Source organism: Saimiri boliviensis, chromosome 9 (genome assembly GCF_048565385.1).
Source record: "Saimiri boliviensis isolate mSaiBol1 chromosome 9, mSaiBol1.pri, whole genome shotgun sequence".
In the NCBI taxonomy this organism is placed as follows: domain Eukaryota; kingdom Metazoa; phylum Chordata; class Mammalia; order Primates; family Cebidae; genus Saimiri; species Saimiri boliviensis.
In genome coordinates this window covers 108,325,132-108,353,034 of record NC_133457.1, presented here as the reverse complement: position 1 = coordinate 108,353,034, position 27,903 = coordinate 108,325,132, and the positions used below count along the sequence as shown (strand labels likewise).

The 27,903-nt window shown below is 42.6% G+C and overlaps 1 protein-coding gene across 1 annotated transcript; it reads left to right on the top strand.

Annotated features, from left to right (window-relative positions):
• The first annotated feature begins 357 nt into the window (after nucleotides 1–357).
• On the top strand, nucleotides 358–26,630 carry SERINC3 (serine incorporator 3). The gene is made up of 10 exons (XM_003936404.4): nucleotides 358–530; nucleotides 10,349–10,510; nucleotides 11,402–11,595; nucleotides 12,755–12,834; nucleotides 14,144–14,281; nucleotides 17,206–17,375; nucleotides 18,804–18,894; nucleotides 20,009–20,189; nucleotides 23,125–23,352; nucleotides 24,004–26,630. Exons 1-10 carry the CDS (start codon nucleotides 492–494, stop codon nucleotides 24,140–24,142), a joined length of 1,422 nt encoding a protein of 473 aa, XP_003936453.1. The 5' UTR covers nucleotides 358–491; the 3' UTR covers nucleotides 24,143–26,630.
• The last annotated feature ends 1,273 nt before the right edge of the window (nucleotides 26,631–27,903 follow it).

Below are 27,903 nucleotides of genomic sequence, written 5' to 3'. Positions count from 1 at the left end.
GGTGCCCCTTCCTGAAGTGCGGCGGGGGGCCGGATAAATGGCCTCAGGGGGCCACATGCAGCCCGCGGGCCATAGTTTAGGGACGCCTGCATTAGGGCATGGTGCATTTATGTTGTGAAATCTCCTCTTAACCAGACGATAAATTCTGAGCTTAGATACTGTGGCTCTCTGTACATTTCTGTAGCCTGCAGATCTTTGCTCGTAAGGGGTGATCAACGAATACAAATGATGTAAGAAACGATACCTTCACCATTCCTGCAACCCCAGAGTGGCTTAGCCCCGCCTTCCCCTTCAACCAATGACAAGCTTCCTCTCGGCCGCTCCGCTCGCGACGGTGGGCGGGGCCACGTCGTGATGCATCAGTGCGTCAGTGGAGGGCCGCGTTTCCGGTCTGAGAAACTGTCGCGTTTCTGGGGAGACGTCTCAGCTGGCACTAACCACCGCATCCGAAGGCAGCCCCAGGACCGGCCACCTCCATCACTGGCGTCACCATGGGGGCTGTGCTGGGTGTCTTCTCCCTCGCCAGCTGGGTGAGTTCGGGGTTCCGAGTCCTCACCCGACCTGCGGTTTGCGGGGAAAGACCTCAAGCCCAGCACTGCGCGGGCCGTGGCTCCGGAGGCCCACGGGATGTCAGGAGGCCCCGGGCTACAGAGGGTCTCCCGGGCCCTAGGCCCTTGTCCGCGATACCCTCAGGTCAGGATCAGGCGACTCGCCTTCCGAGTTCGTTGGGGAACAGAGGAGACTAGGCCGCCATTGTTTACAATTCGGATGGCCCCGCCCTGCGGGGCTTCCTGAATGTAGGTTCCTCTGAAACTGGAGTAGGACCAAGGAATGAGAGCTCTCAGCGCTGGGGCTCCGCTTCCTCCCGAGGCACCTCTTAAGGTGGCATCATTTAGTTCTGGGTGGCTCAAGTAATATTTTTATCCCCTAGCACGGGATTTGCCAAAACTACGGAGTATGAAACTCGGATTTTAGCGGAGGCTTGTCTGCAGTTCTGGGTGCAAGGGAAAGAAGGCCTCGTAGATTGTTATTCGAAATTAGAAACCAGTGCCTGAATATTTGGGTTCTGCTATAGTCATTTATCCGAGGATAATCACCCCAGCATTTCTCTCTTCGAGAATGGTTATGACAGTGAAGTGAGTAAACGGGTTTCGTCACTTCGTAAACTGTAAACATTTTAAAGATAAAATTTTAGGGCCCGTAAAAGAATATGCTTGAGTTACTTCATGTACCCACTTAAAGGAATTTGATTCTTTGATTCCTCATTCCCAGCAGATGTAGTTGACCAGGTGTGTAGAAAAAACACACTTAGTTTCTCCTACTGTACTCATAGCACACTTTTGACACCAGATGTGTGGTGTGGGGGGATTCGCCCCCAAACATCAGGCAAACAATCAGGGGATGCCAGCTTGGTGCCCTGCAAGTCAATTCTGAAGCTCTCTGCTTGGAGATAGCATCAAATCCCACAAGTTGTGGGCTCAGTCTCACAAGACCAATGGCAAGCCTCAGGTGGTTTTACCTGTGCTTCTGACCAGCCAGCCACCTATAAATCAGAGTTCCCATGACCCCTCTCCTTGGCTTTGATTAATTTGGTCATAAAACTCAAGGAAACATGTTTGCTGGGGTTTATTATAAAAGTATTTTATTATTAGCTGGGCATGGTGGCGGGCACCTGTAGTCGCAGCTACTTGAGAGGCTGAGGCAGGAGAATCACTTGAACCCGGGAGGCGGAGGTTGCAGTGAGCTGAGATTTCTCCACTGCCCTCCAGTCTGGGCGACAGAGCAAGACTCCGTGTCAAAAAAAAAAAAAAAAAGTGGCCTGGTGCGGTGGCTCAAGCCTGTAATCCCAGCACTTTGGGAGGCTGAGGCGGGTGGATCACGAGGTCAAGAGATTGAGACCATCCTGGTCAACATAGTGAAACCCCGTTTCTACTAAAAATACAAAAAATTAGCTGGGCATGGTGGCACGTGCCTGTAATCCCAGCTACTCAGGAGGCTGAGGCAGGAGAATTGCCTGAACCCGGGAGGCGGAGGTTGCGGTGAGCCGAGATCGCGCCATTGCACTCCAGCCTGGGTAACAAGAGCAAAACTCCGTCTCAAAAAAAAAAAAAAAAAAAAAAAAAAAAAAAATTTGTTGTGTGTATTTACGTATTTTTAATTCTAGATTCAGAGGGTATATAGGCACTTTTGTTACATGGGTATATTGCTTTATCTTGAGGTTTGGGCTTCTAATGATTCCGTTGCCCGAGCAGTGAACATAGTATCCAATAGGTAGTTTTCAACCCCTGCCCCTCCTCCTCCTCGGCTCTTGGAATCTGCAGTGTTTTTTGTTGTCATCTTTGTGGCTGTGTGTTCCCAGTATTTAGCTCCCACTTGTAAGCGAGAATATGCTGTATTTGGTTTTCTGTTTCTGCATTAATTCATTTGGGATAGTGGCCTCCACCTGATCTTTGTTGCTGCAAAGGACAAGATTTTCTTCCTTTTTATGGCTACTATTAATGTATTTTTAAAGATACAGATGAAGTGATATGTAAGACAAGGTATAGGGAAAGGGGTCTGGAGCTTTCATGCACTCTCTGGGTTGTCTGAGGTTTCACCCTCCAGAAACCATGTGTTCAGCTGTCCAAAAACCTCTTTTTTTCTTTTTATTTTATTTTTATTTTTTGAGATAGGCTCAGTCTGTCACCCAGGCTGGGGTGCCGTGGCACCATCTCGGCTCATTGCAACCTCCGCCTCCTGGTTTGAAGCGATTCTTGTGCCTCAGCCTCCGGAGTAGCTAGTATTGTAGGTGTATGCCACCATGCCTAGCTAATTTTTGTCTTTTAGTAGAGATGGGATTTCACCATGTTGGCCAGGCTGGTCTCGAACTTCTGGGGCGTGAGCCACCACTCCCAGCCAAAAATTTTTCTGAATTTTGTCCTTTTGGGCTTTTATGCAGGCTTCATTATGTAGTCAGCATTGATTAAATTACTGGTTTTTGGTGACTGGCGTAACCTTCAGCTCCTCCTCCTTGGAAGTTCAGGGGTGAGACTGAAAAGTCCCAACCTCCTCCAATGACCAGCCCCCAGGGACTGCCAGTCACCACTCATCTCATTAGCATACAGAAAGACATTGGTTATTCCAAGGATTTTAGGAATTGTATGCCAGGAAATGGGCACCAAATATACATATATTTCACTGTGTTACACCAGGGATTCTATTTCAGCTCATTCTAGGAGCTTTTTTTTAATTGGAGGGGGACAGTTTTGCTCTGTCACCCAGGCTGGAATGCAGCGACTCAAGCATAGCTCACTGCAGACTTGAACTCCTGGATTCATGTGATCTTCCAGCCTCAGCCTCCCCAGTAGCTGGGACTACAGGTGTGTGACACCATGCCTGACTTCCACCATTTCTTAGAAACAATGTATTTTAAGATTGTTGATCCTAAATCAGAAGAGTGTTCCATTATTAAGGACTTCGTTGAGAGCAGTGTTTTTCTAATTTTTCTGACCTTGACCTAAAGAAAGATTTTGCATAGTTGATCTGATGCACCCATATAGAGACAAAATTTTATGAAATAATCCTTTACCATCTACTATACGATTTTTCTTTTATCTTCTATCACATGAGAAAATCCTGGTCAGTTGAAGATGTGGTGGCTCATGCGTGCAATTCCAGCACTTTGGGAAGCTGAGGCGGGGGGATCACAAGGTCAAGAGATCGAGACCATCCTGGCCAACATGGTGAAACCCAGTCTCTACTAAAAATACAAAAATTAGCTGAGCATGGTGGCTCATACTTCTAGTCCCAGCTACTTGGGAGGCTGAGGTAGGAGAATCGCTTGAACCCTGAAGAAGGAGGTTACAGTGAGCTGAAATCGCTCCACTGCACTCCAGCCTGGTGACAGAGGGAGACTCTGTCTCAAAAAATACTAGTGAGTTGATTTTTACAATCCACTAGTGGTTCAAAATTACTATTTATAACACACATTCTTTAAAAATGTAGTTAAGGTCATTAGATAAGGAGTGAATTTTTTTGTTTGTTTGTTTTTGTTTTTTTGAGACGGAGTTTTTGCTCATTACCCAGGCTGGAGTGCAATGGCATGATCTCGGCTCACTGCAACCTCTGCCTCTTGAGTTCAGGTGATTCTCCTGCCTCAGCCTCCCGAGTAGCTGGGATTACAGGCACGCGCCACCATGCCCAGCTAATTTTTTGTATTTTTAGTAGAGACGGGGTTTCACCATGTTGACCAGGATGGTCTCAATCTCTTAACCTCATGATCCACCCGCCTCGGCCTCCCAAAGTGCTGGGATAACAGGCGTGAGCCACCGCGCCTGGCCAGGAGTGAATTGTTAATTTGAAACAAACTTTTTTTTCTATCATGATAACTGGAAATGCATTTTGGCTTTGATGGAAAGCTAAGATTTGAATTGATGCCATCCAAGCATTTCTATCTATATGGTACTTTTATATTTTATTAATCCCTTTTATTCAAAAGAAACGTTAAGAAGTCTATATACCAGAGAATAGAATGAGTGAGGGAAAGAGTAGTAGAAAGTGAAATCAGAAAGGTAGAGAGCAAAATCATGTTTATACCCATTATATGGTCTTGTAGGTTTTTAAGGACTTTGGCTTTTACTCTTAAGTTATATAGGAATCCATTACAGAGTCTGAAAAAAGGAGTGATGTGATCTGGGCCTGTGTTTTAACAAGGTGGATTCTAGTTGCTGTTTGGAGAATAGATGGTAGAAAAGTAAGGGTAAAGCAGTATAGGGATGGAAAAATCTTCCACCAGCCTTTTGGGTTCTTCTTCAGGGGGCTTGTGAATTAAATTGATAAAACAGATTATTTAGAGCAGGCGTCCCCAAACTATGGCCTGTGGGCCGCATGCGGCCCCCTGAGGCCATTTATCTGGCCCCCCACTGCATTTCAGGAAGGGGCATCTCTTTCATTGGTGGTCAGTGAGAGGAGCACAGTATGTGGCGGCCCTCCAATGGTCTGAGGGACAGTGAGCTGGCCCCCTGTGTAAAAAGTTTGGGGACTCCTGATTTAGAGAAATAAGAGTTTGTTTATGCATGCAAGACATGTACACACAGGAGTGCTCAGTAATAGTAACTCAAAGGGGGTTGTTAGAACTTGAAGATTTCTTTTTTTTCTTCTTTTTAAGACCAAGTTTCGGTTGCCCAGGCTGGAGTGCAATGACACGATCTTGGCTCACCGCAATGTCTGCCTCCCAGGTTCAAGGGATCCTCTTGAGTAGCTGGGATTACAGGCATGCACCACCATGCCTGGCTAATTTTGTATTTTTAGTAGAGACAAGGTTTCTCCACGTTGGTCAGGTTGGTCTTGAACGCCCGACCTCAGGTGATCCACCCGCCCCAGCTTCCCAGAGTTCTGGGATTATAGGTGTGAGCTACCATGCCCGGCCAAGGCTTTCTAATTTAGTAGGGAAAAGGAAGCTGGTAGAAAGGAAGGTATGAGAAGAACAAATAGGTTTCTTTAGGAAAGACAAGTTTGTTTTTAGGAAAATCAATAGGAAATAAGAAAGTTTACGATGGTACTTGTTTACACAGGTATGAGAAGTCTTTCCAGCTTCTCTATGGCCTTAAAACTTTCTTGGAGAGCCGGGCGCGGTGGCTCAAGCCTGTAATCCCAGCACTTTGGGAGGCTGAGGCGGGTAGATCACGAGGTCAAGAGATAGAGACCATCCTGGTCAACATGGTGAAACCCCGTCTCTACTAAAAATACAAAAAAAATTAGCTGGGCATGGTGGCACGTGCCTGTAATCCCAGCTACTCAGGAGGCTGAGGCAGGAGAATTGCTTGAAGCCAGGAGGCAGAGGTTGCAGTGAGCCGAGATCGCGCCATTGCATTCCAGCCTGGGTAACAAAAGCGAAACTACATCTCAAAAAAAAAAAAACTTCCCTGGAGAGGGAATTTATGGCAGCCTCATTTCCCAGAAGTTGCTGCTTTTAGTTAGATAAGGGAAGTTCCGAGAAGACTTTTTTTTAACTGCATCTATTGAATGTCAGATACCTTCAGCTTAAAATAATCTTTATGACAACTCAGAGCTGCTTTTTAATTTTTTTTTTTTAACAGAGTCTTGCTCTGTTGTCCAGGCTGGAGTGTTCTGGCATGATCTTGGCTCACTGCAGCCTCCACCTCCCAGGTTCAAGTGATTCTCCTGCTTTAGCCTCCAGAGTAGCTGGGATTATAGGCGCCCGCCACTTTGCCTGGCTAATTTTTGTGTTTTTAGTAGAGATGGGGTTTCACTATATTGGCCAGGCTGGTCTCAAACTCCTTACCTTATGATCCACCCACCTGGGTCTCCCAAAGTGCTGGGATTACAGGCATAAGCCATCACACTTAGCCTTTTTTTTTTTTTTTTTTTTTTTTTTTTGAGACTGAGTCTCGCTCTGTTGCCCAGATTGGAGTGCAGTGGTGCTATCTTGGCTCACTGAAACCTCCGCCTCCCAGGTTCAAGCAATTCTTCTGCCTCAGCCTCTCTAGTAGCTGGGATTACAGGAATGTACCACCATGTCTGGCTAATATTTTGTGTTTATAGTAGAGATGGGATTTCACTGTGTTGGCCTGGCTGGTCTCGAACTCTTGACCTCAGATGATCCACCTGCCTTGGCCTCCCAAGATGCTGGGATTACAGACGTGAGCCACTGTGCCTGGCCAACTCAGAGCTTCTGAATGGGTTCCCTACAGCAGTGAGATGGGAGCTATCACACTTAATCCAGATGAGTAGTTTGGACAAAAGGCAATAGCTAAGGATACTGTGAAGATAGTCAGATTCTGCATGTATTTTAAGGATAGAGCTGATACACTGGCAGATTGGATGAGGATTTTGGGAAAAGGGAAAGCCTCCGGGATTACTCCAGGTTTTGGGCCCAAGCAACAGGATGAAGAGAGTTGTTATTCACTGAAATAGGAAAATGACATAACATATAGTAGGACAGATTTGTTGCACAGGTGTTTACTGAGTACCTGTTCTGTAAAGGTGCAAAAGATATACATTGTAAAAGTAGTCTCCCCTTCGAGATAGTTGCAGTCTTTTTTAGAGACAGGGCAAGTTTATTAATTTGCCAGGGCTGCATAACAAAGTACCGCAGAGCCTGTGGCTTAAACCCAGTGATTTCTTGGGCCGGAAGTCTAGGATGAAGGTGTCAGCAGGGTTGGTTTCTTCTAAGAGTGGTGAGAAAGAATCTGTATCATGCCTCTCCCCTAGCTTTTTTTTTCATGGTTTGCTGGCAGTCTCTGACATTCCTTGGCTCATAGATCTCTGCCTTCACATGGCATATGGCATTCTCCCTGTGTTGTAAGCCTATGTCCAAGTTTCTGCTTTTTATAAGGACACTAGTCATATTGGATTAGCTGCTCACTCTACTCCAGTGTAATCTCATCTTACTACCTCTACAGTGACCAGGTAAGGTCACATTCTAGGGTACTGGGGATTAGGACTTCAACGTAAGAATTTGTGGAGGACATGCCTCTGCAGCGTTTGGCCTGTATTGTAGTTAAGAATTGGAGACTGAGACTGGCTGATCAATTTCCCATTGGTGTTGCAGTTATAAATAATAACGGCTGCCATGATATATTGAGCCTGATATATGTGTCAGGCATTATACTAGCTGCTTTGTATTCCTGACATTATCTCATTCTTTACTCAATAACCCTGTTCGAGTAGGTGGTATTATGCTCATTTTTACAGATTAGAAAACTGAGCTTTTTTGGAATGTTAGCACCTTGCTGCAAACCACACAAAATTATCGTAAAGTCCACACAAGGTACCATCTATAAAAAATGATTATTCCTGGGACCATATTGTAAGACCAGAGTTATTTGTCATTTACATCTGCTAATTCTGAATTAGCCTGTCCTTGTAATGTGATTTGATAATGTCACATTATTAAGTGCAGTTCAGGCAGTTTGATAATCAAGCATAATGTCTCAAATTATATCCTCTCTTACTTAGCTAGGCATGGTGGCGCTTGCTTGTACTCAGGAGACTTGTACTCAGGCCAGAGGATCGCTTGAGCCCAGGAGTTCGAGGCTGCAGTGAGCTATTAGCACACAGCTGTACTCCAGCTTGGTCAACAGAGTGACACCTGTCTCTTTAAAAAAAAAAAAAAAAAAGGCAGGCACAGCAGCTCATGCCTGTAATTCCAGCACTTTGGGTGGCCAAGGCGGGTGGATCACTAGAGGTCAGGAGTTCGAGACCAGCCTGGCCAACGTAGTGAAACCAGTCTCCACACAAAAATTAGCTGAGGATGGTGGCACATGCCTGTAATCCCTTTAATCCCAGCTACTTAGGAGACTGAGGCAGGAGAATTGCTTGAGCCCAGGAGGTTGCAGTTGCAGTGAGTTGAGATGGCATCATTGCTCTCCAGCCTGGATGATAGAGTGAGACCCTGTCTCAAAAAAAAAAAGAAAGAAAATGGAAAGAAAATTATATCTTCTCTCATGTAGTGTGGTCATTAACAAATGTTAGCAGACTAAAGATCTAGGTTACTCTTTAAAAAAAAAAGGTAAAGTTTACATAACACGAAGTTAACCATTTTTTTTTTTTTAAAGACTAGTCAAGTGCAGTAGTGAGAAGGGAGGAAAGAGTAGAACAAGGAGTTCGATCTGTAACTGACTGTGAACAATCAATTGAGATAACTCCCTACCTTCGGACCAGCCAAAGTTAACCATTTAAAAGTGTGTAGTGGGCCAGGTATATCTCATACCTGTAATCCCAGCACTTTGGGAGGCTGAGGTGGGTGGATTGCTTGAACTCAGGAATTCCTTAGCATGATGTTTTCAGGGTTCACCTGTGTTCTGTCATGTATCTATCGATTATGTCTAAATAAGCCATTGTATTGTTGTAACCCAGCAAGTTGTAGAGAAAGTGCCACACTCTGAGATTGAATCAGGAGTCCTTTATTGCCGGCAACTGAGAGATGGCTAATGCTCAAAATTCTCTGCTGAAGGGGCTTGATTCCTTTTTTTATTTTTTCCTGCCTCCTTCCCACTGCTTGATTCCTTTTTATACCTTGCCTAAAAGAGGGGAGGAGGAGCCTAGCTGAAGCAAATTTTACAAGCAGAACAAGCAAAAGTTAAAAGATAGTGGTTGCAGATGTAGGGGGCTTTTCATATTATCAGTAGGCACATTCCTAAGTGAGGATGGCACAGCTTGACCTTATCAGTAAGTGCATTCTTGAGTGCCCTTGAGTACTTTTGACCTAGCTATGCACGCAGGGGAGGGGTATAGTGGGAAGGGGGAGACCAAGATGGAGCCTGTCCGGCTCTCAGCTAAAATGGAGTCAGTTAGGCTAACACAGGTTAGGTTAACACAGTATAAATATACCGGTTTTTTTTCTTTTTTGAAACCAGGTCTCCTTCTGTTGCCCAGGCTGGAGTGCAGTGGCATGCTCTCAGCTCACTGCAACCTCTGTCTCCTGGGTTCAAGTGATTCGCCTGCCTCAGCCTCCTGAGTAGCTGGGACTATAGGCATGAGCCACCACGCCCGGCTAATTTTTGTATTTTTAGTAGAGGTGTGGTTTCATCATGTTGGCCAGGCTTGTCTCGAGCTTCTGACCTCAGGTGATCTGCCTGCCTCAGCCTCCCAAAGTGCTGGGATTACAGGTGTGAGCCACTGCACCTGGCCAGATATACCATATTTTACTTAGACCATATTTACTTATCAATTAATGGACAATAGGTTTTCACATGTTGATGATTGTAAACAGTGCTGCTGTGACCATTCATGTACAAGCTTTGGTTTGAACAGCTGTTTCAAACGAGATAGCTATTGGGGTCAGGTATGTACTTGCTGGGTCGTACTGTAATTCTATGTTTAACTTTATGAGGAACCTGGTTCCTCTTGAATTGAGCTAAATGGCTCTTGCTGTTATTATTTATCAGAGGGTTTCCATGTAATGTTGCTTTATGTTGTAATATCAGCTTTGGTAACTTGGATTCTCTGTAAATAGCAAGTGGAGTTCAGTTTGTTTGTATTCTTCTCATATTTTAAAACAGATGATGCTCTCAGAATGTAATCAATATTTATTGAGCTGTTAATATGTTTTAGACAGTGTTGAGTGTTCATTTAATAACAGCAAAGGCTGAGGGAGGAAAATTCTATTATTGAGTTCATTTTATAGCTGGTGAAATGGGATTAAGAGTACGTAACTTGCTGGGGTACAAAGTGGCAGAAATAATACTTACTTCAGAGCCCATACTTTTAACCACTTCCTCCCAGCCATGATTCTCTCAGTTAAAACTGTAAAGTCTGATTTGTCTTGTCTTCTCTTCTGTAACATCTGTGTCATAAAGGGGTCTACTAAAGGAGGTCTCAGGTGACCATGGTGTGCTCATTTCAGGTTCCATGCCTCTGCAGCGGTGCCTCATGTTTGCTGTGCAGTTGCTGTCCTAACAGTAAGAATTCCACGGTGACTCGCCTCATTTATGCTTTCATTCTCATCCTGAGCACTGCCGTATCCTATATCATGCAGAGAAGAGAGATGGAACCTTACCTGAAGAAGGTAAGAAGCAACAATGCACTTAATGTGTTGATTATTTTATTTTTATATTTTGCAAAATGCTAGGTTTTTTTTTTTTTTTATTTCTTCACTGTTAATCATGTTTATTGTAATTTGGAGGCTTTTTACTTATATGGGGGTGTGGTCAAAACACAGAAATATGAGGACATTAGTCCTTTTCCAGAAATACGCAATGAACATCTTTAGGCTCTAGTCTAACAACTAAGAGAAAACATTAAAAGAGTGGCTCCAAAACATTTTCTTTCCTTATGTGTTAAGATCGAAGCATCTAAACTGGACTAGTTCTTCACCTTTGGAAGGAGTCACTCATGGCTGGAAAATCTCATGGGAAAATGGCAGACAGCCTCTTCAGCATAAAAGAGCAAAAAAGAGAGAGCATGTTTATTTTATTATTATTTTTTTTTGAGACGGAGTTTCGCTCTTGTTACCCAGGCTGGAGTGCAATGGCGCGATCTCGGCTCACCGCAACCTCTGCCTCCTGGGTTCAGGCAATTCTCCTGCCTCAGCCTCCTGAGTAGCTGGGATTACAGGCACGCACCACCATGCCCAGCTAATTTTTTGTATTTTTAGTAGAGACGGGGTTTCACCAGGTTGACCAGGATGGTCTCGATCTCTCGACCTCGTGATCCACCCGCCTCGGCTTCCCAAAGTGCTGGGATTACAGGCTTGAGCCACCGCACCCGGCTGCATTTTTATTTTTAAAATGTAGTTTCTTTGGTAACAAGATTGTAAATGAATTGGAAAGCAAAGAGAAAAATTCCATAGTCGGTCTTGTAGTTGTTGAGTAGTTAATTTTCTAAATCCAGTCTTTCCTGTGGTGGGGTAGAATCTCTCTAGATGTATTCTCATAGAATTGAAATTGCTTTTTTCCAGATTCCTGGATTTTGTGAAGGGGGATTTAAAATCCATGAGGCTGATAGAAATGCAGATAAAGACTGTGATGTGCTGGTTGGTTATAAAGCTGTGTATCGGATCAACTTTGCCATGGCCATCTTTTTTCTTGTCTTTTCTCTGCTTATGATAAAAGTAAAAACAAGTAAAGATCCCCGAGCAGCAGTACACAATGGGTATGTTAGATTTATGATTAACTTGTTATATTATGATGTGGCTCTTCCTTCCCGTCAGCAGTTAATGTTGCCATTCTGATGGAATCAATGGAATATGTAAATGAATGGCCCAGATGTATTTCTGGTCTGTTACACATGTGAAATTTTTTAAATGTCATTTTCTATTAGATCCCTGTAACATGGAGGGCATAGGGAGTCTTGTCTTTTTATTTTCTTTTTGTGACTGAGTTTCACTCTAGTTGCCCAGGCTGGAGTACAATGGCGAGATCTTGGCCCACTGCAACCTCGGCCTCCTGGGTTCAAGTGATTCTCCTGCCTCAGCCTCCTGAGTTGCTGGGATTACAAGCATATGCCACCACACCTGGCTAATTTTTGTATTTTTAGTAGAGACTGGGCTTCTCCATGTTGGTCAGGCTGGTTTCAAACTCCTGACCTCAGGTGATCCGTTCACCTCAGCCTCCCATAGTGCTGGGATTATAGGCGTAAGCTACCACGCCCGGCCCAAATTTTAATTGTCAATTAAAGAGTGAATGGAGTTTTATAAACTTAGTGCATATCACAATTCCCTTTTTACACATGCCGTAACTGAATTTCAGAAAGGTTAAATAAATTGCCTGAGATCTGTTAATCATTTGGAAGTTGGAGCTAGGATCGAAGCTTAGGTCTGTTCAGCCCTACAGCTTGGTTCTTTCCACTCTGTCATACGAGGCAGTTATTAAAGAGCATGAACTGAAAATCAGGTACCAGTGATGAGCTGTGTCATTGTGGACAAGATAATCTGTGCCCTGTGTTGCAAGCAAAAGGTTCGTGATCACTTTTCATCCATACCTTACAATTAATGGCTCTGTGGGTAGCTAACACTATTATTTTAGAACTCCCAGAATGTTAGAAAAATGCCTACCTTTAAGTGCCGAAAGTAGGGAGGCTGAAAATTTTTAGTTTTTTTTCTGATTATAAATATGAATGATTTATTCTCTGTGCTAATATTGTCCTTTAATTGTATGAAATATTAAATGAATTAGCCTCATGTCAAATGAAGAAAATAGTCCAGACAATCATGTTGGGGAAAAAGCTATTATTTTCACATTTCAGAAATGAATTTTTCTCAGTATAAAGGTGAAACTTAACATTTCATAAATGCATTTTTATATTTTAATAGGTTTTGGTTCTTCAAAATTGCTGCCCTTATTGGAATCATGGTTGGCTCTTTCTACATCCCTGGGGGCTATTTCAGCTCAGGTAGGGTTCACCATGGAGGGGTTAATTTTAAGCTATATAAATTCTATAGATGATTGAGTTAAAGCTACGTTTTAGGCCAGATGCACTGACTCAACGCCTGTAATCTCAGCATTTTGGGAGGCCAAGGTGGGTGGATCACCTGAGGTCAGGAGTTTGAGACCATCCTGGCCAATGTGGTTAAACCCCGTCTCTACTAAAAATACAAAATTAGCCAGGCATGGTGTTGCACACCCATAATTCCAGGTAATCAGGAGACTGAGGCAGCAGAATTGCTTGAACCCAAAAGGCAGAGGTTGCAGTGAGCCAAGATCATGCCAATGAGCTCCAGCCAAGGTGACAGATCAGATTTTGTTTCAAAAAAAACCAAAGTCACATTTTAATTACGTTTTTGCAGAACTGGCAATTAAATGAGATAGTGTCCAATTAATATGACTTGGTACTTGCAACTCTCTCTCTCTCTCTCTCTCTATATATATATATATATATATATGTATGTATGTATATTTATTTTTAGATGGAGTCTTGCTCTGTCACACAGGCTGGAGCACACTGGCATGATCTTGGCTCACTGCAAACTCCGCCTCCCTGGTTCAAGCAATTCTCTGCGTCAGCCTCTCGAGTAGCTGGGATTACAGGCATCTGCCACTATGCCTGGCTAATTTTTGTATTTTTAGTAGAGACGGGTTTCACCATCTTGGCCAGGCTGGTCTTGAACTCCTGACCTCATGATCCACCTGCCTTGGCCTCCCAAAGTGCTGGGATTACAGGTGTGAGCCATCATACCCTGCCGCAACTCAGTATGTGGATTTAAAGTCAGGAGGCATTCATTGCACCTCTCAGGTTTTCTGGACCCATATGTTACTCTTTTGCCAATATCTTAATTGTTTGTGTTCTCACTTCTTGCAATGCAAAGCTAATTGGAGAGCCTATCAAAATAAGACTTTTGTGCTCTTACGACTCTTGTGCTCTCCTATGTCTGTATTAACCTACTTCCTTAGCTTGGCATCAGGTGACATCTTTAGATTTCTACTGTGATTTTCCCACCTCAAAAAGAAAAGACTTAACAGTATCATTTGGAACTCAGGTTGTAGACTCCCCTTAGCACAAGGTAAAACATGTTGTAAAAGGTCTGAAACCCAGTAGAATGCTTTTAAGAGAATGCCTTTGAGTTTGGAATCTTGCTATACTGCTGGAGACAGAATGTCTTTACCACCTCTGTCTTGTTTTAATTGAAATCCATTCAGAATGTTGGACCTTTTGAAATGTTACTCTGTGTTAGAGAATAACTTTGCTCTCTTGGTTCTTGTAGCCTGGTTTTTTGTTGGCATGGGAGGGGCCGCCTTCTTCATCCTTATTCAGCTGGTGCTATTGGTAGACTTTGCTCATTCTTGGAATGAATCATGGGTAAATCGAATGGAAGAAGGAAACCCAAGGTTGTGGTATGCCGGTAGGTATCTCTACTTACCTAAGTTAGCCATACTGCTACATTAAGGAGGGTTTACAGTAAAAATCATCGTTACAGTCCCAGCAACTAGAATCCTCAGCAACAGAAGGCCAAGGTGGGAGAATGGCTTGAATCCAGGAGTTCAAGACCAGCCTAGGCACCATATTGAGACTCCATCTTTACATTAAAAAAAAAAAAAAAAATTAGTCAGGCATGGTGGCATACACCTATAGTCCTAGCTGCTGGGCAGGCTAAGGCAGGAGAATCACTGGAGCCCAGGAGTTCAAGACTGCAGTAAGCTATCACACCACTATACTTCAGCCTGGGAGACCCTGTCTCTAAAAATATTAATAAAAATAAATAAAAGGAAAAATATCTGTAATTTCCTGAATATGGCTCTGAATTATATGCATTACTAAAGTACAGTAGCACAGATAATGTCAACTGTTGGATTTCCCCAATTTATTTGAGAGTCATAATGTAATTACATGTGTTTTAGATAAGGAAAAACAGTTGTATTTAGTGATTTAGTTCTGGTTTTGATAATCTTATTTCCATGGAGAGGAAACCCAGATGGGTTCAACATATGGGGCAGCTGTCCACCGGCAGATAGGAGTAAGTAGTCTTATGGCCTTATTCAGAAAGGGACCCCACACCTGCTATGGAAAGCTTTCTGGTGGGAAAGGAGCACTTATAATTTCTAGGCTGAGTTAAAAGTAGCTTGTGAATATGTTTTGGCTATGGTAGAGCACTACCTACCTAATAACACATACTTTGACACATTTCTGATTATTTCCTTTGGACAAATTCCCAGAAAGAGAAAAGTCAAAGTGTATGAATATTTTAAAATGCTTTCAGTACATATTATCAAGTTGCCCAGTTTTATTTTCATTTTATTTATTTAGTTTACTTTAAAAAATACTTACATATATTTAAAAAAATACTATGTTTACCATAAAAACAAATGATAGAACTTTTTAACTTTATAAAGAATAAAACATGCAAATCTTCACCTATCTACAGCCCATTTTCCTTTCCAGGTGTAGCCACTCTTGTAGACATTTATGTGTTTATGCATTCACCTTGCTTTTGTATTTAAATGTAAACAAGATTGTATTGTATATTGTTCCATGACTTGCTCTTTTCACTTCCTGCATGATGAATAAATATCCTCCCGACCAGTGAGTGTAGGTATGTCTTAATCATTTAACCTGCATTCAAGCTTCTGGCATGGACTTTGCTGTAAGCTGCATGGTATTCCATTCCATACAGTTCCATGGTATTCCATGGCAGAGTATACTGTAATTCATTTAACCTTTGCCCTGTTGCTGGTTATTTAAATTGTTTGTAATGACTATTTTATTTTTACCTATTTCTTTCTTTCTTTTTTTTTTTTTTTTTTTTCCGAAATTGGGTCTCGCTCTGTCACCCAGGCTGGAGTGCAGTGGCACAATCGTGGCTCCCCTCTGCCTTCCTGGCTCAAGCGATCCTTCCACCTTAGCCTCCCAAGTAGCTGGGAATACAGGTGCACACCATCATACCCACATTAGCATGCCCAGCTAATGTTTGTGGTTTTTTTCTTTTCTTTTTTACCACCCCACCGCGCTCCCCCTCACTTTCGTGTTTTTCTGTAAAGACAAGGTTTCTCCATGTTGCTGAAACTCCTGGACTCAATCGATCCACCTGCCTTGCCATCCCAAAATATTGGGATTACAGGCGTGAGCCGCCACTCCTGGCTCTTAACTTTCTTTAATTCATTTGGATCATACAACTCTAGAAGAACTTAATGAGTTGCAAATCGGTCATACTTTATAGTAACTAGGTGTAGAAAAATCTTGTATATTCAGATGGGAAAACATTGAGAAGTGTGCTAGTAACTTAATGTACATCATTTAATTTTAGACGTGCAAAATTCATTGAGGTATATAGAAACTAGTTTTCTTACATCTGGGCTTTGACTTGAATACAAGTTAACTGAGCTCATCATTCCTGCAGTTGGTCTGAGTGTGTTATATGTGCCGTTTCATGTTTTTCTAATTTTCAGAGCTACACAATTAATTGTTTTATTGTTTGAGACTGGATTTTGTTATGTTGTCCAGGCTGGAGTGCAGTGGCACTATCTTGGCTCACTGCAACCTCTATGTTCTGGGCTCAAGCAGTCTGCCTGCCTCATCTTCCTAAGTAGCTGAGACTACAGGCACATGCTATCGTGGCCTGGCTAATTTTTGCATTTTTTGTAGAGATAGGGTTTCGCCATGTTTCCTGGGATGGTCTGGAACTCAGAGGCTCCAGCAATCCATCCACCTCAGCCTCCCAGAGTGCTGGGATTACAGATGTGAGCTACCATGCTCAGCTAACACAGCTAGTGAATGGAAAGGACCATGACTTTAGATAATGAAAAATAGCAAATGAGCCACTTTCCCAGTTCAGGGATGTACTCTCATTGTGATGGGAAATGGATTTAGAAAGCCAATGGCTGCAGAAGGAAAAACTGGCGTAGAAAGATACCTGTGTGTCTATCATTTCCTCTAACACCATCCTGGTGTGGAGCTTGCAGTGAACTGGGTCATTTTGAGAGTATAGGAATCAACTAGGTTCCTAAGAAAAGCTTACAATAAACAGTAATTAACATATAGTTAGCAGTTCCATCTAGCTGGAATGATCAAACTTCTGATAATTCAACCTGTGAAATCATATTAGGTAATTCAGGAAGTGAATTCAGTTGCTTGGTGGATTTTGGAATTTAACATTAAGCCAATTGAATACAACGTTGATACTTTAACTTTCAGGTCTCTGTAATTTTACTGTGAATTTCCCCAGAAAAGTGAAATAATGTCTCCTCATTTTTATATGGAGTGGAAGAAAATTGGTCTTCACTGTAAGTTTATTATAGTTGTGGGCATTCATGTTGGTTTCCCTTTCTCCAGCTTTACTGTCTTTCACAAGCGCCTTTTATATCCTGTCCATCATCTGTGTCGGGCTCCTCTATACGTACTACACCAAACCAGATGGCTGCACAGAAAACAAGTTCTTCATCAGTATTAACCTGATCCTTTGCGTTGTGGTTTCTATTATATCAATCCACCCAAAAATTCAGGTATGATTGTTTACTGCTTCTTCCTCTGTGAAAGGTTTTTAATTAGTTCTCAACTTAAAATCTAGGTAACCTTTCTTATGAATTTATGTCTAAGTTTATCCACTCGAACATTTTCTATATTATATTCTCATAATTATAACTTAAGTATACAGTTTACCATTTCATACCTGTATCATAGTTAAATGAGTTCGCTGTCATTAAAAAAAAAAACCTAGGTAACTTGAGAATTTATAGTTCTTATAAAGTGTTCAAGCCATGGCAATGATTCTTATGAGTCATTAGCTAGGATATTTTAGGGGAATTAAATGTGAAAAATCATTGATTTTTAACATTTAATAAAACTCATGCTCTTGTGTTTTAAATAATGTAGTTTAGGCTAAGTGCGGTGGCTCAAACTTATAATCCCAGCACTTTGGGAGGCCAAGGTGGGGGGAATCACTTGAGATCAGGAGTTCGAGATCACCCTGACCAACATGGTGAAATCCCATCTCTACTAAAAATACAGAATTATCCAGGCATGGTGGCACATGCCTGTAATCCCAGCTACTTGGAAGGCCGAGTCAGGAGAATCGCTTGAACCCTGAAAGCAGAGGTTGCAGTGAGCTGAGATAGCACCATTGCACTCCAGCCTGGGCAGTAAGAACAAGACTCTGGCTCAAAAAAGGAAGCAAACCATGATTTTAAAAAATTCTTGGAGTTTAGATATGAAATATGAAAATTGTATAGAAATCACCTTTTTTTTAAAAGTGAGAAAACAGAAATCTCAAAGAAGTGATAGGTCTCACCGAGCTACTAATCAGTTGCAAAGATCAGTTGCAAAGCTGATCTTAGATCTTTTTACTACACCAAGGGATTAGAAAATCAAAGGCCTGTGTGATAAGCAGGAACTTCTAGGATTACAAAATGCCTTGAGAACTAGTACTTGCGTCGCCTTTCTTGGTTCTTTTTTTTTTTTCTTTTTTTGAGACGGAGTTTCGCTCTTGTTACCCAGGCTGGAGTGCAATGGCGCCATCTCGGCTTACCGCAACCTCCGCCTCCTGGGTTCAGGCAATTCTCCTGCCTCAGCCTCCCAAGCTGGGATTACAGGCAACGCGCCACCATGCCCAGCTAATTTTTTTTTGTATTTTTAGTAGAGACGGGGTTTCACCATGTTGACCAGGATGGTCTCGATCTCTTGACCTCGTGATCCACCCGCCTCAGCCTCCCAAAGTGCTGGTATTACAGGCGTTAGCCACTGCGCCCGGCTGCCTGTCTTGGTTCTTTAGCAGGCTGACTGAACTGAAAGGCTGCTTGTCATATTTCAACTCCCAAGCAGAATCCAAAAGTTCTCAGTTACTGATAGTTGAGTGAATCCCAGAGAAGTGTGCTGCGTTTGGAAAGTCAGCCCTTGGCAATCCCTGTGGCACTGTTTTCCTTTTGATTCCATAGGAACACCAGCCTCGCTCTGGCCTCTTGCAGTCCTCCATCATCACCCTCTACACTATGTACCTCACCTGGTCAGCCATGTCCAATGAACCTGGTAAGGAAATATCAATAGCACATTCAGCTGATAACAAGTGGAAATTAGCCCTTTCATAGGTGGTACAAAAACTAGAGTTAGAGCAAATGTGAAACAAACAAACAAACAAAACTTAAATGTACAGTGTTCACTGTAGATTTGTAGGTATTTACCTTTTACGTTTTAGTTCCCACATCTGTTCATAGCTATTTATAACTGATAGCCTAAAGGGTGACAGTCCTTTAGATGGTCTAAGCTTTACCTAACCTAGGCTGAGTCAAACTAGTTAAGAGCTCTGGTCAAGGGCACCATTGTTTTGGCCCTTTGTTTTGACTGAATTTTAGTTTGATGTCACAGTCTCTGGAAGAAACAGATGTAGGAAGTCTCCTTTTGTGGTTATTATAGGCTTGTTTCTCAGTAGAATATTCTGTGGGCTTCTTTGAAAGGAAAACAATTAATGCAGACCGCCCCTCTCCCAATGGTAACTTTTTTGTTCTTAAGTAACTGTGAAAAACAAAATAGAAATAAACTTCTGTGCTTAAACCCTTGGCACTATAGAATTGAAAAGATTTGTCAGTTAAACTACAAAACCGATAAGAATGATGTTTATGAAATTTGACGGATTCTGTTGTTTCTTTTCTTTTTTCCCTAATTCTAAGTCATTGATTGTGACGAAATATGTTACTGATTGTTAAGTTTCAGATTTTTTTTTTTTTTTTGAGACGGAGTTTCGCTCTTGTTACCCAGGCTGGAGTGCAATGGCGCGATCTCGGCTCACCGCAACCTCCGCCTCCTGGGTTCAGGCAATTCTCCTGCCTCAGCCTCCTGAGTAGCTGGGATTACAGGCACGCGCCACCATGCCCAGCTAGTTTTTGTATTTTTAGTAGAGACAGGGTTTCACCATGTTGACCAGGATGGTCTCGATATCTTGACCTCGTGATCCACCCGCCTCGGCCTCCCAAAGTGCTGGGATTACAGGCTTGAGCCACCAAGCCCGGCCTAAGTTTCAGATTTTTTTAAGTAAAGAATTCCCATGTTTCACATCACGGCTAAATGATGTGTAAGGAACTCCTCAAATCCTTTCTTGAAACAAGATGAGTTGTAACCAAGGATAATAAAAAATTTTCATTTTCAGATCGTTCCTGCAACCCCAGCCTGATGAGCTTTATTACACGCATAACTGCACCAACCCTGGCTCCTGGCAATTCAACTGCTGTGATCCCTACCCCTATTCCACCATCAAAGAGTGGGTCTTTACTGGATTCAGATAATGTTATTGGGCTGTTTGTCTTTGTTTGCTGCCTTGTATATTCTAGGTAAGTTGTAAGGTACCTAGAACGAGATTTTCATGGAGGTTGATTATAAAGTGAAGCAGCTATTCTGCTTTCAAAAAGCAGTATGAGGAATTAACAAACTTTACTCCCTTTAATGAAAAGTCCTTTACTTGCTTCAGTTATAGAGCTGTGTACATATGTTTTTTTGAGACAGTGTCTTGCTTTGTCACTTAGGCTGGAGTACAGCATCACAATCTCAGCTCACTGCAATCTCTACTTTCTGGATTCAAGTGATTATCCTGCCTCAGGTTCCTGAGTAGCTGGGATTACAGGCACCCACCACTATGCATGGCTAATTTTTGTATTTTTTTTTTTTTTTTTTTTTTTTTTTTGAGACGGAGTTTCGCTCTTGTTACCCAGGCTGGAGTGCAATGGCGCGATCTCGGCTCACCGCAACCTCCGCCTCCTGGGTTCAAGCAATTCTCCTGCCTCAGCCTCCTGAGTAGCTGGGATTACAGGCACACGCCACCATGCCCAGCTAATTTTTTTTGTATTTTTAGTAGAGACGGGGTTTCACCATGTTGAGGATGGTCTCGATCTCTCGACCTCGTGATCCACCCGCCTCGGCCTCCCAAAGTGCTGGGATTACAGGCTTGAGCCACCGCGCCCGGCCTTAATTTTTGTATTTTTAGTAGAGATGGGGTTTCACCATGTTGGCTAGGTTGGTCTCAAACTCCTGACCTCAGGTGATTCTCTCACCTTGGCCTCCCAAAGTGCTGGGATTACAGATATGAGCCATCGTGCCTGGTCTAGTATACAAGTCTTAAACTTCTTTTGTTTTAAAGCATTTTATTCTAAATAAAATTCTAAGTATTTTATTCTTTTTGATGGTATTATAAATGAATGTATGTTTTCTTAGCTTAACTTTTGGTTTATTTATTGCTAGTGTACAAAAGTATGATTGATGACCAGGCATGGTGGCTTATGCCTGTAATCCCAGCACTTTCGGATGATCATTTGAGTCCAGGAGTTTGACCCAGCCAGAGCAACATAGTAAGACCTCTTCCAGGTGTTGTGGTACACATCTACAGTCCCAACTACTTGAGAGGCTGAGGTGGGAGGATTAATTGAGCCCAGAAGATCGAGGTTGCAGTGAGCCGCGATTGCACTATTGCAATCCACCTGGGTGACAGAGTGAGACCCCCATCTCAAAAAGAAAGAAATATAATTGATTTTTTTTTTTTAAGAGATTAAGTCTTGCTCTATCACCCAAGCTGGAATGCAGTGGTATGATCATAGCTCACTACAGCCTCAAGCTCCTGGTTTAAAATGATCTTCCCTCCTCAGCCTCCTGAGTAGCTAAAACTTTGGGCATACCACCATGCCCAGCTAATTTTTAATTTTTTAAGAAACAGTCTTGCTGTTTTTTAGAGACAGCACTGGCCAATCTTGAGCTCCTGTCCTCTAGCAATCCTCCCACCTCAGCTTCTCAAGTAGTTGAGATTACAGGCATGAGCCACCACACCCAGTTCTGATTTCTGTATATTGGTCTTGTATCCTGCAACTTTGCTGAACTTATTGGTTCTAATAGTTTGCATGTGTATGTATTCCATAGGATTTCCTATATACAAAAAGTCATCTACAGATAGAGGTAGTTTTACTTCTGTTCTAATCTGGATATCTTACCTCTTTTTCTTGCTCTGGCTAGAATTTTACTACATTGTTGGATAGAAATGGTGAGAGTGCCAGGCGCAGTGGCTTATGCCTGTAATCCCAGCACTTTGGGAGGCTGAGGCGGGTGGATCACGAGGTCAGGAGATCAAGACCATCCTGGTCAACATGGTGAAACCCCGTCTCTACTAAAAAAAATACAAAAAATTAGCTGGGTGTGGTGGCGCGTGCCCGTAATCCCAGCTACTTGGGAGGCTGAGGCAGGAGAATTGCCTGAACCCAGGAGGCAGAGGTTGCAGTGAGCTGAGATCGCGCCATTGCACTCCAGCCTGGGTAATGAGTGAAACTCTGTCTCAAAAAAAAAGAAATGGTGAGAGTAGGATCCTTGTCTTGTTCCTGATCTCAGGGGAAAGGTTTTTAAAAACCTTCTTTCACTGTTAAGTATGATATACTTGCTCAGTTTTTCATTTATTTATTTTGTCAGTCTGAGGAAGTTCTACTTTGACTGTTTTTTTTTTTTTTTTGAGACAGAGTTTCGCTCTTGTTACCCAGGCTGGAGTGCAATGGCGCGATCTTGGCTCACCGCAACCTCCGCCTCCTGGGTTCAGGCAATTCTCCTGCCTCAGCCTCCTGAGTAGCTGGGATTACAGGCACGCATCACCATGCCCAGCTAATTTTTTGTATTTTTTTTTTAGTAGAGACGGGGTTTCACCGTGTTGACCAGGATGGTCTCGATCTCTTGACCTTGTGATCCACCCGCCTCGACCTCCCAAAGTGCTGGGATTACAGGCTTGAGCCACCGCGCCCGGCAAGGCATTCTTTGAATAGCAGGGAAGACAGGAGTGATAAGTGTGGTGGCAGAAGGAAGCCAAGAAGCTGTGGGAAGTTGGAGGAGTGTCTCGTAACCTAGTCTAGTGAGGGGTGATGTCAGGGAAGGCCTTCCAGAGGACATGACAGCAAGTCAGAGAAGTGTAGGATGAGTAAGTTAGCTGGAAGGAGGTTGGCACATGGTACATTCCAATCATAGAAGCGGCACTTGTGAAGTCACGGAAACAGACACTGAGAACATGGTGTGTTTTGTGAAATTCCTAAGCAATTAAGCTACCACGTCAAGTAGTAACTGGTGACAGTGCCATCAGTCTTATGATGACAGACAACAGTTCAGAACTTTAAGCAGGATCTTCAGAAAGCTTTCAGTCTCCAAATTAGGAGCAGCTCAGCAATAAGTGTCTTGTATACAGGCCAGTGACAGTAGTTCTTCTTCATGGCCCCTTTCTCTTTTGTCTTCCTTGTGATCATTTTCTAGCATCCGCACTTCCAGTAATAGCCAAGTAGACAAGCTGACCCTGTCAGGGAGTGACAGTGTGATCCTTGGTGATACAACTACCAGTGGTGCCAATGATGAAGAAGATGGACAGCCTCGGCGGGCTGTGGACAATGAGAAAGAGGGAGTGCAGTATAGCTACTGCTTCTTCCACTTGATGCTCTGCTTGGCTTCCTTGTACATCATGATGACCCTGACTGGCTGGTACAGGTAGGCGGCACAGACAATACTGACTGAAGAGCACTAAAACCCTTTGTGGCCTGTAAAATCTCATCCATTGTCCTGACCTCAGAACCCTTGCTTTTACTCATGTAATGAATTACCTTGGGTTAAATATTCTTGACTTTATCTCCTCTAGCAGTTAAAACCCATTGGAATTCTTTGCACTGCAAATCACTAGGAGCTCTTACAGAGCTGAGTTAATTTGAGAGAGAAAATCATGACATAAAGCAATCTAACCCATCTTTGTTCACTAATTTTCTGTGTATAGAGATGGCCATGTTAGACCATTCTGGTTCAAGTAATAATGTACTAAGGAAGGAAAGTTTCAGGGAGGCTATCTCAATCTAGACTTTTGCCAATACCTAGGAACATCTAAAGAACTTTCTCCTGATAGTCGGGGTCTTTCATGCTGGCCAGAAGAAAAGTCATTTGGGAGGCAGAGTCGATGAGTTCTTTAGTTCTTGGTCATAAACACTGAAAATAGCAGCTTCTTCCAGTCTTCTCTACAAACCCACTGGAGGGGTAGTACCAGCCAAGTTTCACTGGAGTATTTCTTGGCCTCAGCTAGGGGTGCTGCAGGAGGCTGATAGAAGTCAGGTAGACCAGGCTTTTCTACCTGACTCTCTCTTGTTTTCTTAGCCCTGATGCAAAGTTTCAGAGCATGACCAGCAAGTGGCCGGCTGTATGGGTCAAGATCAGCACCAGCTGGGTCTGTCTCCTGCTTTACGTCTGGACCCTTGTGGCTCCACTTGTCCTCACCAATCGGGACTTTAGCTGAATGAACCTCTGAGTGCCAAGGACACCACTGCAACTCACAGAGGTCCCTCACTGAAAACTCATTTACCTTTTAAGTTTGCTTCAACTAAAACATTAAGTGAATGCTTTGCAAATTTGACTGTATCCAGGTTTATATCAGAAGGCGAGATTGAAAAATGCTTGATGCAGAATCTATACTTCTCATTTATCTGTACGTTATGTTTACTTCTAAGGATATAGCACAAAGGAAACTTTTTTGTTTAAAGTGAACTACAGCTGTGCTGTGAAGAGAGTTCTTTATAAAGACTGTAGGTTCTTACAATTTTGGTTTAAAGTGTAAGATACGAAAATGTTGGATATTTGAGGCCATGCTTAATATATTTCTATTGCAGTATCCTTTAAAAGCAGAAAGAAAAAAAAAAGCATTTATATGACAGTTTTCCTCTGTGAAAGTCCTTACTTATATGATACAAGCACTCTGTTTTGTGCTTAAATTCTTTGGAGGGGTAGCATCAAAGTTCTTGAGGGAAGGATTGTATATATGGGTCCCTTCCCTAGAAGAATGGTTGCTGATATGGCTACTGCTTCTACATCTTGAGTTTGTTATGTACTTTTTTTACACTGTAGCATTGATGCTGCTTGATTCAAGTCTGGTGCTTTGCCAGGTGTGTTAATTTCAATAAATGCTTTGTGAGTTGGGTTAAAATGAAGATTCACTTGGGAAAACACTGCACCTTCAGTCTGTAATTATCTCGTTATGAGTATGTAAAAGTAAAATGCATGTGAATTTATTATATTTGCACTATAAAGGTATTTGATTAAAAGAGAAAGACTTTTAAGATCTTAAGGCCCTTTCTTCTGACAGCTTTTATGAGTTAGCAGCCATTCTTTATTATCTGGATGTCAGGTTTTATCAGCTTCTAGTCAGGATGCTCCTGTTCCTTCTAAAATTACGGTCTGATGTGTGAGCAAAATCTTGAATTTATTAAAAAAGTTGTCCTAAACAGCTCCTCTAGGTAAGATATTTGCTAAATAAGAGACAGGGAAGGCATTGTCAAGAAATATTTTCATGAGAGGTGGTGTGCAAAAAGGTAGAATAAAAGAGTTCTTTCAACAAAGATTTACTGTCTGTTCTGTATCAGGCCCTATAGGCTTTGGGGTACAACATTAAATGTGATAGAGGCCCTGCCATCTTGGACTTTAATTGTTTGGAGAAGAGTGCAAATGAGCCGACAGATTGTTGTAATACGGTGAATTTGTGCTGTGATTTAGGAATTAGAGTGAACTCAAAGGAGAGGTATTTAGTATCATGGTAGGCTTTCTGGAGAAAGTGACGTTTAAGCCAAGAACTCTTAGAAGTTAGCTAAGAGAGAAATGGGAAGGTGAGATGACATTGCAGAGTAGGTAAAACTGCATGGCAAAGGCAGGGAGATGGGGAAAAAAAGTTCAGTAAAGCTGGAATGGGAAAATGTAGACAGGGACTGAGTTATAAAGGGCTTTATAAACCTCGGAAAAGAGTTTGGACCTTATGTTGAGGGCAGCTGAAAACATTCATAGTGTCATGAACAAATTTTATCTTCAGTTACTTGGGCTGATATATAGAGAATGAATTTTGAGAGATGAGACCAGGAGCAGTCTATATGAGATGTGAAATAGAGAAGTGGAATTGTAGGGATGGGGAGAAATTGACAGGTGAAGGCTTAAACTTAGCAATTAGAATTTTAACACTGGCAGTTATGAATAGTATGAGGGAGAGGTAGATTTTTGAGTGATTCTGGTGTCACCATCTGGGTGGATAGCGGTTCCATTTATTCAGGTGGCAGATGTAGGTGGTCTTCTTAAGAATGGTTAAGAGGCTTGGGAGTCAGACTATTTAGGTTTGCATCCAAGCCTTGCCATTTTCCGGCTGTGAAACTGGTCAGCTGATATTTGTTGAGTACATACTATGCTTTAGATCTTGGGCATCTGAGCCTCAGTGTTGGTGCCTAGTATATAAGACTGTTTAAAGAATAAAGTTATCTTGCAAAGTGTAACCCATTTTTAGCACTGGAAGTAGCTGCTAATTTCATTATGGGCTAAAATAAAACAATATTCAAAGGTCAGAGATGTTTAGCCGGAATCTGTTGGAGGCTGGATTTCAGATGTTGCAGAATTAAACACAGGCACACAGAGGGGACAGGCTCAGTTGGGGTGGAGGTAGGGTAGGGAAGCAGGACTTGGTATCAATTATTGGAATCATTGTCTTTTAAACCAGTGGTTTATGTCATGGTATAGCATTGCAAGGGATTTGAGGGACAGATGGGGAAATGGAGCCCCTTATTTTGCCAGTGTAAAGCAGATACCTGGCTTTTCTTTACAGTAGGGGAGTCAGCTTAAGAGCTTTAAAGGTCCTAAACTTCAAAAACATTACAGTGCCCATCCTCCGCCTTAATGTAATTCAAAATACAAACAATACTAAATGTAAAATAAATGTAACAAAGTCCAATAAAGTTTTTATTTTTTTCTCGTGATGATAACTTTGATAGAAGTAACAAACACTCTTTAAAAGTTGGGAGGCAGTGTCCCTGCTTTGCTTGGTCCTACCCTAAGAATTAGTGAAGTCTACTTGTTAGTAGGAAACCCAGGAGTTTAATGAAGACTCAAGTGAATTATACACAAGCATAAGTAAGCCAGCATTTTGAGTAAGGTCAGGATCATTATTTAAAGCAGGGGAGTATTTTGAGTCATCAGATTTCAGAGTGGCATTTCATTCCAGATGAGTACCTTGGTGTTTCATCACTATGAAAAGGCTTGTCGAGCTTTGGGGAATGCAGGTTAGAACCCTGGCTTTCAGGTCAGGAACATGCTGTAGGAACTCATCAAAGGCAACAGCAGTGGCTGCCGCTTTTACCTAGTTACAGCTGGGAGAAAGCTTCTAGGTCCATGCTGGACTCCTTTACTTTCTAAGTTGGTCTTGCAAGGTACCTGGTTGGGAAGTAAAACTTTGTCTTCATAATCAGAGAGACAGACTGCCAAAGAGTAGCGTGGAGCTGGTTCTCAGTATAGAGGTTTTGTTTTTTCCTTTTTGGCTAGTCAAGCGAGGGATGGAGAAGGAAGAAAGAAATCTGTAACTGGTTCTTTTTTGTTGTTTTTCTTTTTTTTCCCAAGACAGAGTTTTGCTCTTGTCACCCTGGCTGGAGTGCAGGGCTCACTGCAACCTCCCAGGTTCAAAGCAGTTCTCCTGCCTAAGCCTCCCAGGTAGCTGGGACTACAAGCACAGACCACCATGCCCAGCTAATTTTTGTATTTTTAGTAGAAGTGGGATTTCGCTATATTGGCCAGGCTGGTCTCGCACTCCTGGTCTCAGGTGATCCACCCACCTCAGCCTCCCAAAGTGCTGGGATTATAGGTGTGAACCATTGCACCCGGCTGTTTTCTTTTTACACATTCAGGCCAAAGCAAGTATTCCCATAATGAGTCATGCATTTGATCTGTGCAGATTGATAACAGATAGGCTTATGCTTATTAATGGAAGCTGCTGTTCATCTCTGCCCCTTTTGTGTTGGTCTATCCATGCTGTTATCTAGGCACCCCACTCAGTGATGTCCAGATTACTGGTGGATGACTCAGGCTACGCCATGCCTATGTCCTCAGGTGAAGAGTAATAATAGAAACCACATAGATAGGTACGTGTACCAATCATTAAATACAGTGTTCACATGCCTGTGAGGTGGTGATTATTTCCCTCCCTCCTTCCTTTTATATGTCAGTTTGAGGCTTAGAGAAGATACTGTCTTGCCTGTG